General features: G+C 37.5%; 1 protein-coding gene across 1 annotated transcript in view; it reads left to right on the top strand.

Annotated features, from left to right (window-relative positions):
• Positions 1 to 658: 658 nt before the first annotated feature.
• ADGRG2 (adhesion G protein-coupled receptor G2) overlaps positions 659 to 14486 on the top strand; it is a gene marked incomplete at its 3' end in the record, with an annotated part of 80087 nt that continues 66259 nt past the window's right edge. The window contains exons 1-2 of the mRNA XM_079764697.1: positions 659 to 711; positions 9958 to 10073. Coding sequence (XP_079620823.1) covers positions 9959 to 10073 — 115 coding nt within the window. The 5' untranslated portion in view covers positions 659 to 711; position 9958. The remainder of the gene's footprint in view (positions 712 to 9957; positions 10074 to 14486) is intronic.

Genomic DNA, 14486 nt, shown 5'->3' with positions numbered 1-14486 from the left:
AAGCTAAAGGAGTTCATCACCCACCGCCAAACCAGTATTATATAAAATGCTGAAGGGTATTCTTTAAGAAGAGGAAGCAGAAGAAAAAGGTAAAGATAAAAATTATGAACAACAAAGTGACAACAAATACAGATCTATCAACAAGTGAATCTAAAAATCAAGTGAATAAAAAATCTGATGAACAGAATAAACTGGTGAATATAATAGAATCAGGGGCATAGAAAGGGAGTGGACTGACAATTCTCGGGGGGAAGGGGGTGTGGGGGTGCGGGAAGAGACTGGACAAAAATAGTACACCTATGGATGAAGACAGTATGTGGGGGGGGAGCGGTAAGGGCAGAGGGTGGGGTGGGAACCGGGTGGAGGGCAAAAAAGAGGAACAACTGTAATAATCTGAACAATAAATATTTATTTTTTAAAAACTACCATTAAAAAAATAGATATTGGTTATTTCCTTGTCAGGTTTCTGAAGATGAATGACTGCAGAAAATAATTCTAAAATCTATTTACATTTAGCCCATGAGTGTACTGTAAACTTGTCTTTTAATTACGTTTGTATTAATATTTCTTAATTATACTAGGACCTTCAATATATTTATTACCTCATTTCATCTCTACAGGAACCTTATGAGGTAGATCCAGTCATTACCTCCCTGTATCAGATGAAGAACGTAGGTCCAGAGAGGTTAAGGAACAGGCCAAGGTTACGCTGTAAGTGGTGGAGCTTGGATTTGAAGAAAGGCATATGGCTCTACCATTCATGCTCTCGTATCCTATGCTATTCTGCTTGTTTGTGTTGTTGAACACATTTACTATGAACATTGGGAGAGGATCCTGAAGAGTGAAGGGAGAGAGATAAAGTAGGCTTTCATTTGGCCTTGGGTAATTCACACATGGGTAATCACGAGGATGGTAGATTGCAAGTAGGGGAAATTTGGAGATAAGCAAGGGAATTGAAGAATATAACACCTTTCACAAGGTTTTATGAATATTTATTTACTTTAATGGCATAATTTACTTCTAATCTTGATGTCTGATACTGATTCACTTGTTTTATTGAGTAAAACTACTTTTTCCCTTTAGAAAGCACTTAATGCTAATTAAGAAAATCATTTTGCACTGTAAAGACCAAACAAATAATTTTCCTTCCATTTGCTTCTAGAGATGTGAAAGCTTTATATTACAATCATCCTGTCTAGTTCACCATTGACTTTACTTTGTGCTATGACAAATTATATACAAAGCTGCCATTTGGGAGTTCATATGCAGCACTTACCAGTTAATCCAGTTTCTGTCGTCTTTAGGACATTGTTTTGTGGGTTTTTTTGTTTGTTTTTGTGGTGTGTGTGTTTTTTTTCTTTCATATGGGATGCCGTTTATCTTACTACAACATTGTTGGCTTTAGTTCTTGGTGACTTGATCTTCCAAAAATGTTGTTGTTGAAGTTCAAAATAATTCATTTTGTCCTATATTTATTTGAATTACCCCAATTTACAAGATTCAAAATTGCTGCTAGACATTTTTGTGAGCATTCCAGAGAATTTTGTAAATAGTCTCATTTGATTTATAAAATGGGTAAAACTGTGAGGACTTTCCTTGTCAGGTTTTGGCACCAGGGTTATGCTAGCCTGGTAAAAATGAGTTAGGTTATGCTCTTTCTCTAGTTTTTGAGTTCTTGTGAGATTGGAATTCTTATTCTTTAAGTATTCGATAGAGCAAATGTGAAAATGTCTGGGCCTGTAGTTTTCTTTGTGGGGAACATTTTGAGACTTTTAATGGTTATATGTCTATTCAGGTTTATTCTTTCTTCTTGATTACTTCTTGGTAAGTTATATTTTTCTAAAAATTTGCCCATCTTTATCTAGATTCCAACATTAATAAAGTTGTCCCTAAGATCCTTTTATCATTTTTTATAGCATCTTCAGTTAAGTTGCTTTTGAAATTCTTTCTATTGGTTATTTGTTTACACTTTATTTTCATCCCTCTCTTTCCCTCCTTCCTTCCTCCCCTCCTCTTTACAAAGAACAACCTTGGCTTTGTTAATAAACTTTGTTGTTTTATCCCTATATCATTATTTCATGCTTTTATTTTTATTATTTCATTTCTTCTCCTTTGGGTTTATTTTGCTGTTATTTTAAAATCTTCCTGAGAAGGAGCTTAACTTATTAATTTTAAGCAATTCTTTTTCTAATATGTACATTTAAAATATAAATTTCACTCTAAAGATCGCTAGCTCTATCCCCATGTCTTGATTATGGTGTTATTATTATTGATCAAGTCAAATATTTTCTAATATATGTTATGACTTCTTCTTTGACACCTAAGTTATTTAATAACAATTTAACTTTTTGTTGTGACAACTTGATTATGTTGTGGTCAGAGAACATTCTCCTTTTCTATTTCCAATTCTGTAAAACATTTTTGAAACTTCTTTTTGGCTTGGTTGGCTTTCATAAATATTCCATGCGCACTTGAAATAATTATGTACTCTATGGGCTTTAAGTCAAGTTGGTTAAATATTGAAATATTCTATATCTTTTGTGACTTTTTAGTTTGAATTTTATCTATTGCTGATACAGATGCATGAATATCTCTCAATATGATTGTGACCTTTTTCTCTTTCTCCTTGATTTCTGTCAAAAATACTGCTTTGTGTATTTGAGGTTATATTATTAGTTGCATTCACATGTAAATTTGTTCAGCTCCCATTGAATTGAACCTTTTATGAATGAACCATTTGATTTATAGGTAATGGTTTAAAGCAGTGGTCGGCAAACTTATTAGTCAACAGAGCCAAATATCAACAGTACAACGAATGAAATTTCTTTTGAGAGCCGAAAACTGACTTCTGTGCATGGGCCACAAAGTTTCAATCGCACTGTACATGCGTGCCTGCATGTGGTATTTTGTGGAAAAGCCACACTCAAGGGGCCAAAGAGCCGCATGTGGCTCGTGAGCCGCAGTTTGCCGACCACTGGTTTAAAGTATAATTTGTCTGATATTAGTATAACATATTAATTTTCTTTTTATTAATATTGGCATTGCATATCTTTTCCATCTTTTTATTTTCCAACTTTCTTTGTCATGTTCTAGTTGTGTCTTTGTAAATAGCATATTTAGCATATATAGTTGGATTTTGTATTTTTCCAGTCTGATAATTTTGCCTTTTAATTGAATAATTTAGTCCATTTATATTTAATGAATCATTGATTTTTATTGTTTAAATTTACCATCTTCTACTTTTCTAACCATTATTTTTTCTTCTCTTCTTTCAGATTGACTAAATATTCTGAAAACCATTTCCCCTCCTCCATTAGTTAGAAAATTATATAGTTCACTTCTATTTTTTAGTAGCTACTATAGAGATTACAATGTCGAAAGATAATACCTTTAGTCTCCTCTAAGATAATACAAAGATCCTGGAAGACTAATTTTATTTTTCATTTCCTAATTGACATATATTATTTCTTATATGTGTAGCTAGCGATGGACATTACTTTGAATAAAGCACTTTTGATGTTTCTCTTGAAATTATCATGTTTTCTTTGATTACAAAATCCGCCATTATTAACTGGTACGCCTAGTATACATTTATATATAGTTGTCATATTTTTATTCTATCATGTTTCAGTTATCTCTATAAGATATTATTATTAACTAGAGGCCCATTGCATGAAATTTGTGCCCTTGGCGGGGGGCGGGTGTCCCTCAGCCCGGCCTGCACCCTCTTGTAGGCCAGGACCCCTTGCTCCTTACCGCCTGTCTGCTCACTGCTCCTTACTGCTCTGCTTGCTGCTCCTTAGTGCTGCTGTGGAGGAAGGAGAGGCTCTCACCACCGCCACTGCACCAGCCAGCCGTGAACCCGGCTTCTGGCTGAGTGGCGCTCCCCCTCTGGGAGCACACTGACCACCAGGGGTGAGCTCCTGCATTGAGCGTCTGCCTCCTGGTGGTCAGTGCACATCACAGCGAACGGTTGCTTAGGCTTTTATTATATAGACTAGAGGCCCAATGCATGAAATTTGTGCAAGAGCCTCTGCCGCGGCTCCTGCCCGCTGCAGCTTTGTTCGGAAGGGAGGACATCTGGAAGGACATCCAGTCTAATTAGCATATTACCCTTTTATAATTATAGATGTTTTATATGGTCAGTTAATTTGGATATACCAATATATAGTGCCATCCTTAACTCTGGGCAATGTGGGTCTCTGGCCTGTGTCTCATGTTTTATAGGTCCTCTGGCCCTTTCCTAGTCATATACCTCTCTAGAGCAGGGGTCCTCAAACTTTTTAAACAGGGGGCCAGTTCACTGTCCCTCAGACCATTGGAGGGCCAGACTATAGTTTAAAAAAAATCTATGAACAAATTCCTATGCACACTGCACATATCTTATTTTGAAGTAAAAAAACAAAATGGCAAAAACACCCTCATGTGGCCCGCGGGCCGTAGTTTGAGGACGCCTGCTCTAGAGGGTGAGAAGTCTGTGAGACAAAAAAAGACATCCCACCTGGAACCTCCCTCCCTCTCTCCTAACCCTTGCTTCTAGATCTTGCTCTGGGAATCCAGGACCCTAGAATTCCCTATCCAAACATTATGTACCTATTTCCAGGACCTGCAGGCCTCTTACCCAGGTCAAGCCATGTTGCCAGGTGTACAAAGGATGACACTGCTTTTAGGAGATAGGGGGATTTGGATATGCGGATTGGGGTATTCATAAATGTGCACAAGGCCTCTTGTAGTTTGAGAAGGAGGCTCAATGGAAGGATAAGGGCAAACTGGACCTCCTTTTAAATTCTTGAGCTGTGTATTACAAATATTAGGAATGGGCCTGGTCACATACTAACCACTTTCTTTGTTCTTTATTCCTTGTTGCATCTCATATCTTACAACTTTTGCCTGAATATATCCTTTAGGATTTATTTCAGTAAAGATTTGAAGGCAACGAACAATGTAACAATTTTGTTTGTTTTCTGGCTTCCATTGTTGCTTCTGAGAAAATAGCTGAATGTCTAACATCCAGTCCTTTGAAGATTAACTGTCTTGTTTTCTCTGGCTACTTTCAAGATTTTCTCTTTGTTGTTTTTTTTTTTTTCTTTTCAATTTCACTAGCTGTAGATCTCTTTTATTTATTGTAGAGATTATTTGGGCTTCCTGAATCTGTGGGTAGGTGTTTTTCACTAGTTTGGGGTCATTCAGTTATTATCATTTCAAACATTGACTCTGCCCCATCCTCTCCTCTTTGAATTTTATTTAAGTACATGTTAAACTTTTCTTCATGTCTTTGAACTTTTCTTTTGTATTTCATATCTGGAGCTCAAGTTTGCCTCAGTAGATTCACATCCTCAGGCAAAAGCAGCTCCTTTGCATAGATTACCCTTCTGAGTTCCTGCTTTGGCTTCACCTTTGGCCTGGTGATTCTTTTCTATCTTGTCAAGTCTTTGATATGTTTAAGAAAATGCTTTTTTATTGTCTTTAGCAGAAGGTTTGGTCAAAATAATTTAATCTAACATATTCCTGGAACACTGAAGACATTTTTTTTCCCTGAGATATTTGCTGTATCAGGGTCTTAAGAGCTCAATCAAAATTTAATTATGCTTTTACTAAGTTTCCTGATTCTTTTAAAAAAGTAATGAAACCAAAGACTATAAAAAAAATCTAAAACAACCCTGAATTTCTCTGACTTCTTTGACAGTTGAATGATCTAACTTAATTGTTTTTTCACCTTTTAGTTCTTGCTTTATCTGCACTGAGAACCTCTTCAGTCATCTCCCTTTTTAATTTCCCCTTATGCTAGTCTTGCTAGCCAACACTTAAGACTCAATGTAAATATCTCAAAGGCATAAAGTTTTTTAGAAAACTTAGCGAACAATTATCATATGTCTTATTATTCAAGTAAAAATATTGATCATTGCATTCATCACAGCAGCCATGGTATAATCAAAGTATGCCAGTTGATTAGAGGTAACAGAGTAAATCTCACCCCGACCTGTCCTACAATGTTATAAAATTATTTCCCCCTTTCAATCTTATCCTTTATTCTATATCTAAGGATAGATTTATCATTCATTGCCATTCAAGCTTACACTGATGATACAGATTTTAAAAATATGATAGTGATACTATTTAAAATAAAATTGAAGAGATCTAGAACAATTTCTTAGAATGTTACAAGCAGGGCCATGGCATACAGTCATGTAGCTTGTGCACTATACAATCCTAGATGCTGCCACTTACATAAGAGTCCACAACCATAAAAGGGGGCCCTGGACCAAGATAATTCCGGGATAATCTTTAATGAGAAGTTGTCCAGTGTCAAGGTCTAGATTTCACTATTTAAACTGCTAGCAAATAGTTTTCTCCGTAATTGATACTATCCCACCAGCCATCCTTAGCACCTTAAAAATTTGCTAAGAACCAGTAACTATTCAAATCATTTTTATTGATTACCTAGATAGCATTGAGTTAATACAACTTGCACCAGAAGATGAAGAAAAGTTCTAGCTGAAAAGATTAAAATGTCTTAAATGTATAATGAGTAAGAGTTTAAAAAGCCACAGATTTTTCTCTTTGATCAAAGATCCTAGGAACCTTATGACCTAACAGGATGTTCTCTAGTTTATGCAAAAGGCAATAGAAGCTATATTACTTCAAATACCATAAAACTTCTCTGATTATGAAGTATATATTCAGCTTTAAGGAAACATATTTCAGGCTTAACAACTGAAAGCAATCTTTTCAATGGTGCCTGGTCTTTACTAAGCTCTTTCTTTTAATATACCTTTATTGATTTCAAAGAGGAAGGGAGAGGAAGAGGGAGATAGAAACATCAATGATGAAAGAGAATCATTGATTTGCTGCCTCCTGTACGTCCCACACTGGGGATTGAGCCCACAACCTGGGCATGTGCCCTGACTGGGAATCAAACTGTGACCTCCTATTTCATAGGTCGATGCTCAACCACTGAGCTATGCCAGCCAGGCTGTACTATGCTCTTCATGATCCTTATTCTCTTTTCAGGATGATGGCTGGAATCACCCTTCATTCTGGCATTTCCTGCTCTCATTTGAGAGTGGAGTACAAGCTCTCTTCAATGAAAGGCATGGTTTATTTTGATCAGAGGCCCAAGCTCTAGCCCATAATAACTAGTCACTGTTATTGTTGCATAATGGCTGGTACCGTGAAGGCACTATAAATGCTAGTTGAACTCTTATGACTAATTTAACTGACAATATTTTATATGCCACTTAGGTCCTACCCTAGAAGTTGGCAAAACTCAAGAACGTGTTTGCAGCCATGGCCAGTGTAGTTCAGTTCATTGGAGTGTCAGCCCATATACTGAAAAGTTGTGGATTTGATTCCCCGTCAGAGCACATACCTAGATTGTGGGTTTGATCCCTGGTCGGGGCAAGTAGAGAAGGCAATGATCAATGTTCTCTCTCACATCGATGTTCTCTCTCTCTCTCTCTCTCTCTCTCTCTCTCTCTCTCTCTCTCTCTCTCGAAACAAAATCTCAGGGGAACTGAGTTCAGAAATAAGATATAAATTAATGTTTTTAATTTTTAAATAAAGCTTTTTATGATATACATATAAGTGTACAATTCAGTGAATTTCAGGGACTGAACACATCCATGTAACAGAAGCCCCCTTGTGCCCACTCCTAATTATTACACCCCCTCCTTCTTCCAAGGATAACTACTCTTCCAACTTCCTACTCCATCGATTAGTTTTGTCTGCTTTTGTTCCTCATATGAATGGAATCATGTACAATGTACATTCTTTTATGTCTAAGATTCATCAATATTGTGTGTAGCTGTAGCAGACACATTTTCCTCCAGAGAGACATTGCTACATTTTTGCACAATTATATTAGCATTCTCTTTTGAGTGACTCATTTGGGAGGATCAATAATATGCCATTATGAACAGAGAGAGGATAAAAGTGCTGAAGAGGAACAACAAACCGCAGGCAGTTTACAATATATTAATGTAATGAGGCCTGGTGCATGAAATTCTTGTACGGGTAGGGTCCCTTGGCCTGGCCCGCGATCAGGGCCAATAAGGGCCTTCCTTCCAGCTGCCGGCCAGGGCCTTCCTTTGTTCTGCGCCGCCCCCTGGTGGTCAGCACATGTCATAGCGAGCGATTGAACTCAGTCTCCTGGTCAAACACTCAAGGGGACAATCTGCACATCAGGCTTTTATATAGAGAGATTAATATGTAACAATTTATTGATTGAAAACATGTAAGCCCTCTTTGGAAGAAGGATTTACCTCCTGGTCTGAGACCAGGAAAGTATCACCACCCTGGTACTGGTGATGGCTATAAATTATAGGATTCTTAAAAATTGCCCACTTTTCTTTGAGACTAAGAATTTGTGATTTATCCCAATCTTTCTATGCCCTCAACCCTATAATCCCTGCACTCTCTGACCCTGTACATACTAGGTGCAAAATAAATATTATTTGACTGAATGAGTGAAGAGTTCAACTAGCATTTATAGTGCCTTCACGGTACCAGCCATTATGCAAAGATCTCTTGTTTACGCAATACAAGAACACTATCAGGTAGGTTTGTGCTCTTATTACAATTTGTTAAATGGGGAATCTTGGCCATTGTACATAACCTGTCCAATGTCACTCAGACATTGAGTGGCCAGGACCTGTGAACTCCTCTCTTTAGTCTTCACTGCTGCACACACACACACTCTATCTTAATTTGGTAGAAGGCAGAGTTGGCAGGGTTCATGGGTGCCCTGTGGCCTGGAGCTCTACCAGCTGAGAACACACAGCCTGGACTGTCCCAGCCACTTCCCCTGTGGTCACATACAGGAAGCCTTCTCATTGGGCTGTCATTGCCTCCTGCTGTGAAAGGAACAGACACAGACTTAGCATTTGCAATTCTAATTCTGTGTGCCTAGCTCCCCTAAGCCTCTGTCCTACCTCCACCACATGTATCTCATCTAGTTAACTCCTATTCAGACCTCATATCTCATCTGGTGAATGTTGGCCTTCAATAAATATCTGTTGAATGAATGAATAAATGACTGGTAAATGAGGTTTTTAGATTCAGTTCTGATGTAAACTTTGCTTTTTTTAAAAAACGTTGACTGTCCTCTTGATTACTAAAAATGGAAGCGATAATAATGAACTAATATGTAATTAAGAGGAAATGCAATGTACCCATCCTTTTATAATCTAAGACATAAACAGGAGTAGATTATTTGTAAGATTCTATGATCCCTTCTAATTCTTAGCATAGTTTTTAACTAGATTTTATTTGGTAATAATTATACAGGGTGTCCCCAAAAAATGTATACACACTTTACCAGCTTATATCTCAATTTTGAAAATGAAATGTATTTTAATAAACACTGCCTTTATAATAATTTAAAGTGTGTGTATACAGCCCAGCCAGCATGGCTCATTGATTGAGCGTCAACCTGTGAACCAGGAGGTCATGGTTCAATTACCCATTAGGGCATGTGCCCTGGTTGCAGGCTCGATTTCCAGTGTGGGGCATGGAGGAGGCAACTAATCAATGATTCTCTCTCATCATTGATGTTTCTCTCTCCCTCTCTCTCTCCATTCCTCTCTGAAACCAATAAAATATATTTTTAAAAATAAAGTGTGTGTATACATTTTTGGGGACACCCTATATATGCAGTATTTTGGTTTTTAATTTCTTCTTGATATTTTGCATGTGTTGATTTCCATAAATCCACATGGTCAACCTTGCTTGTCATTTTTTAACATAATATAATATCCCATTGGGTGGTCCTCCCATAATAAACATAGGTTTTGCTTTTTTGTAGCCAGTGGCCACCTGGCATTGCCAATGATTTATAACTATAGTTATTTAAAGGAAGCAGGATTGCAGTTTGCCTGGTTGAAGACGTGACCTTTTGGTATTGCTCTGTTGTGATTATGGCAAGATGTGATGATATATTTTCCCCTTATTTTATTCCAGGATGTTTTTCTCTGGAGGGCAGTGTGGCCATGTTGGCAGACCTGAAGAACTTTTACTGATATTCAAGATATTCCTTGTCATTCATCTTCATGTTATTTTGGCTACATCCCTGGAAGGTAAGGTACTTGTTTTCCTTCATTGGTGTGTAAGCATGTGTGTGTTTATTTAAGAATTTCTTACTGTGGTAAAATAAACATAACATAAAACTTACCATTTTAAACATTTTAAAGTATACAAATCACTGGCATTAAATATATTTGCAATTTTGTGCACACATCACCACTGTTCATTTCCAAAACATTTTCATCATTTCAAATAGAAACTCTATACCCATTAAATAATAACTTCCCATTCTCCCTTCCCCCAGTCTCTGATAACCTCTATTCTTTCTGTTGCTATGAATTTGCCATATCAGTGGAATCATACAATATTTATTCTTTTGTGTCTGACTTATTTTACTTAGTATAATGTTTCTGATGTTCATCCATATTGTAGCATGTATCAAAATTTCATTCTTTTTAAAGGCTGAATAATACTCTACATTTTGTTTACCCATTCATTGCTGATGGACATTTGGATTATTTCCACCTTTGGCTATTGTAAATAATACCTTGAACATTGGTGTACAAGTATCTGTTTGAGTCCCTGATTTCAATTCTTTTGGATGGAGATATATATATTAGTGGAATTTCTGGGTTATTTGGTAGTTCTATGTTTTACTTTTTGAGGATCTACCAAACTGTTTTGGACAGTGGCTGTACCATTTTACATTCCTACCATCAAGGCACAAGGACTCCAGTTTCTCTATATCTTCACCATCACTTGTTATTTTCTGTTGTTTTGATAATGGGTGTGAAATGGTATATCATTGTGGTTTTGACTTGCATTTCCTTAATTATTAGTGATGTTGATCACCTTTCATATGCTTATTAACCATTTGTTTATCTCTTTTGGAGAAATTTCTTCAAATCTTTGGCCCATTTTTTAATTGGGTTGTTGGGGATTTTTTGTTGTTGAGTTTTGGGAGTTCTGTATATATTCTGGATATTAATCCTTTATCAGATTTATGATTTACAAGTATTTTCTCCTATTCTGTGGGTTGTCTTTTCACTCTCTTAATAGTGTCCTCTGATGCACAAAAGTTTTTAATTTTGATGAAGCCCAGTTTATATATTTTTATTTTGTTGCCTGTGCTTTTGCTGTCATATCTAAGAAATCATAGCCAAGTCCAATGTCATGATTTCCTGCTTTGTTTTCTTCTAAGAGTTTTATAGTTTTAGCTCTTTTTTAATTGATTTTTTATTAAGTATTACATATGTGTCCATATCCCTCATTGCCCCCCACCCCACTCCTGTACATGCCCTCACCCCCTGCTGTCTCTGTCCATTAGTTATGCTTATATGCATGCATACAAGTCTTTTGGTTGATCTCTTCCCCTAACCCCCACCCTCCCCTACCTTCCCTCTGAGGTTTGACAGTCTGATCGATGCTTCTCTGTCTCTGAATCTGTTTTTGTTCATCAGTTTATGTTGTTCATTATAATCCGCAAATGAGTGAGATCATGTGATATTTATCTTTCTCTGACTGACTTATTTCACTTAGCATAGTTTTAGCTCTTATGTTTAGACACTTTAATCTACTTTGAGTTCATTTTGTGTATATGGTGTAACATAAGGGTCCAACTTCATTCTCTAGCACGTGTATATCCAGTTTTCCCAGCACCATTTGTTGAAAAGACTGTCTTTTCCCCATCGAATTATATGGGCACCTTTGTAAAATAACAAATGGCCACATATGTGAGGGTTTGTTTCTGGTATTTAATTGTGTTTTTTTTAAAGTATCTATTTGAAGACACTTCTGCATGGAAATGTAAGAGAGGTAGAGAATCAGCCAAATGAAGCAGCATATATTTCAGAAAACAGGATCTTTATATTATGAAACAAGGAGAAAAGGTATCCGAGGAAGGCAGTAAAAAGGCTAGAAATCCTGGGGCTGCAGTATCTATGGGTATAACTGCCAAAATAATACAGTGCGATGCAAATGTAAAAAACACTCCCTAGGAATGTTATTTAAAAAGGCATTATTAATGACAGAGAAATACCTTTCTTATTCAAAAAAGTAGCAGGACCAAGGAGTCTTCATTGGCTAAAGCAAATATTTACTATCTCCAACTAAACAATAGCATAAATAAAACATACACACAACACACATACATGCACATAAAATCTATGGAGAACTTTCCAACAGGGTAAAACACAATTGGTAGTCCTTCAAAAAGTAGACACTGGGGCATGTTGTCAAGAAGCCACAAGAGTTTATTTAAAAAATGATAAGAGCTAAACTTGCACTGACTGCTTACAGTGTGCCAGGTCCCTATGTGCTTTACATACATTCACTTTCTTAAGCTTCTCAACCAATTCTATGAAAGGGAGATTCTAGTCTTAGCCGCATTTCTTAGATCAAGAAACTGAGGCTCAGAGAGATAAGTAACTTGCTCAAAGAAGTGTCTAAGCAAGGATTTGTCCCTACCTCTGAATTTTGTGCTCAAAATCCCAAAACCAGGGAATGTGCATGAGAATCACCTTGAGAGCTTGTTAAAACACAGATCTCTGGGTCCTTTCCCAAAATGTAGTAGGGCTGGGGTGGGACCTGAGAATACACATTTCTAACAAGCTCCCAGGCAATGTTGGTTCAACTGGCAGAAGTAGAGAGAGCAAACTCCTCCAGATAGCAATCATGGGATACAAATTCTGGCGTGGCCATGTGACATTCATGTCAACTATGCTCACATATATCATCTCGCTGTGGGATTGGCAGAGCAAAAATCAAATATCCCTACTTTACTGATGAGTAAATGTCCCCAGGGCATCATTGGTTAAGAAGTGGTGGAGCCAGACTAGATACTAGATCGTTGGTCTCACGTTTCAGTGCTTTTTCCATCACAGGGGTAGATGAGGAATGAAAGTGGAACAGCAGGGGAAAACCATCACAATGAAAGCTGCTTGGTAGAAATAAGTCTTTTTGGAAAAGTATATTCAAAAATGGTGAAACAGGGCAGGTAAACCAGAAAGTGCATGGCTCTGAAACAAACCTGAGTAGGGAAAACCTAAGTGGATGCTTAAGGCTGCTGAATGTTTTTCTTTCTTTCTTCCTTTCTCTTTCTTTCTTTCTTTCTTTCTTTCTTTCTTTCTTTCTTTCTTTCTTTCTTTCCTTCCTTCCTTCCTTCCTTCCTTCCTTCCTTCCTTCCTTCCTTCCTTCCTTCCTTCCTTCCTTCCTTCCCTTCCTTCCCTTCCCTTCCTTCCTTCCTTCCTTCCTTCCTTCCTTCCTTCCTTCCTTCCTTCCTTCCTTCCTTCCTTCCTTCCTTCCTTCCTTTCTTCTTCTTCTTCTTCTTCTTCTTCTTCTTCTTCTTCTTCTTCTTCTTCTTCTTCTTCTTCTTCTTCTTCTTCTTCTTCTTCTCTCTCTCTCTCTCTCTCTCTCTCTCTCTCTCTCTTTTTCTTTCTATTTTTTTTTGAGAGACAAGGAGGGGGGGTGAGAGACCAATATAAGAGAGGAACATCAATCAGTTGCCTCCCGTAGGCACCCCACAACCTGGGCATGTGCCCTGACTGGGAATTGAACCTGCAACCTTTTGGTGTATGGGACTATGCTCCAAGCATGTGAGCCACCAGCCAGGGCTGAATTTCTTGCTCTGATTGTCATATGAATTGATTTCTGAAAGCAGTGGTTCCCAAAGTGTGGCCCCAGACAAGCAGTATCAGCATCACCTCGGAGTTTTTAAAAGTGCTGATTGTCAGGCTCATTCTAGACCTGCTGAATTGGAAACTCTGGTGGTAGCGCCCAGCAGTCTGTGTTTTAATCAGCCTTCCAGGTGATGCTGATGAATGCCCAAAGTGAAGAATTGGTTAAAATATTACTGCTGGCAGTATGATATAGTAGAAAGGTGGTGAGCTTTAGGGTTAGAGCCTTCCCCATGCTACCTGCTATTTGCATAATTTTGATTTGCCACTAGACCACCAGAACCTCTATTTCTTCTTCTTCAAAATTGGGGCTACCATGAGCTCCCCCAATGGGTTCTTGTAAGACTCTCTATGCTTAAAAAAAGAAAGCCCCATGAAGACAAACATTTTTCTCCCACTCCTCTCCAGCTTTATTGTCATATAATTAGCATATAACATTGTATGTGTAATGGTTTTTCTGAATTAAGTGTTTAGGGATCTAGAAAGGGCTAAATAGAAGTTGATTATTGTCTTTCAGAACTCCCACTAAGAGTTCATTGTTTAATAATCACCTTGATATCACCATGTCCCAGCCACTCTTCTGAGCCCTTATAAAAGGCTAACTCATTTAAAGCTCACTCAATAACCCTTTGAAGTAGGCACTATTATTAGCTCCATTTTATAGATGAGGAAACTGAGGCACAGAGAAGGTAAGCAAGTTGCCCTAGATTAATCATTTCAGTTGCAGAGCTGCAATTCAAACTCAGGCCATATGACCCAATCTTTATGTATTTAAGTATTGCACTATCTTAA

The sequence above is a fragment of the Cnephaeus nilssonii genome (genome assembly GCF_951640355.1).
Source record: "Cnephaeus nilssonii genome assembly, chromosome: X".
NCBI lineage: Eukaryota > Metazoa > Chordata > Mammalia > Chiroptera > Vespertilionidae > Cnephaeus > Cnephaeus nilssonii.
Note: the sequence above shows the minus strand (reverse complement) of the source record. Positions and strands in the feature narration are given on the sequence as shown.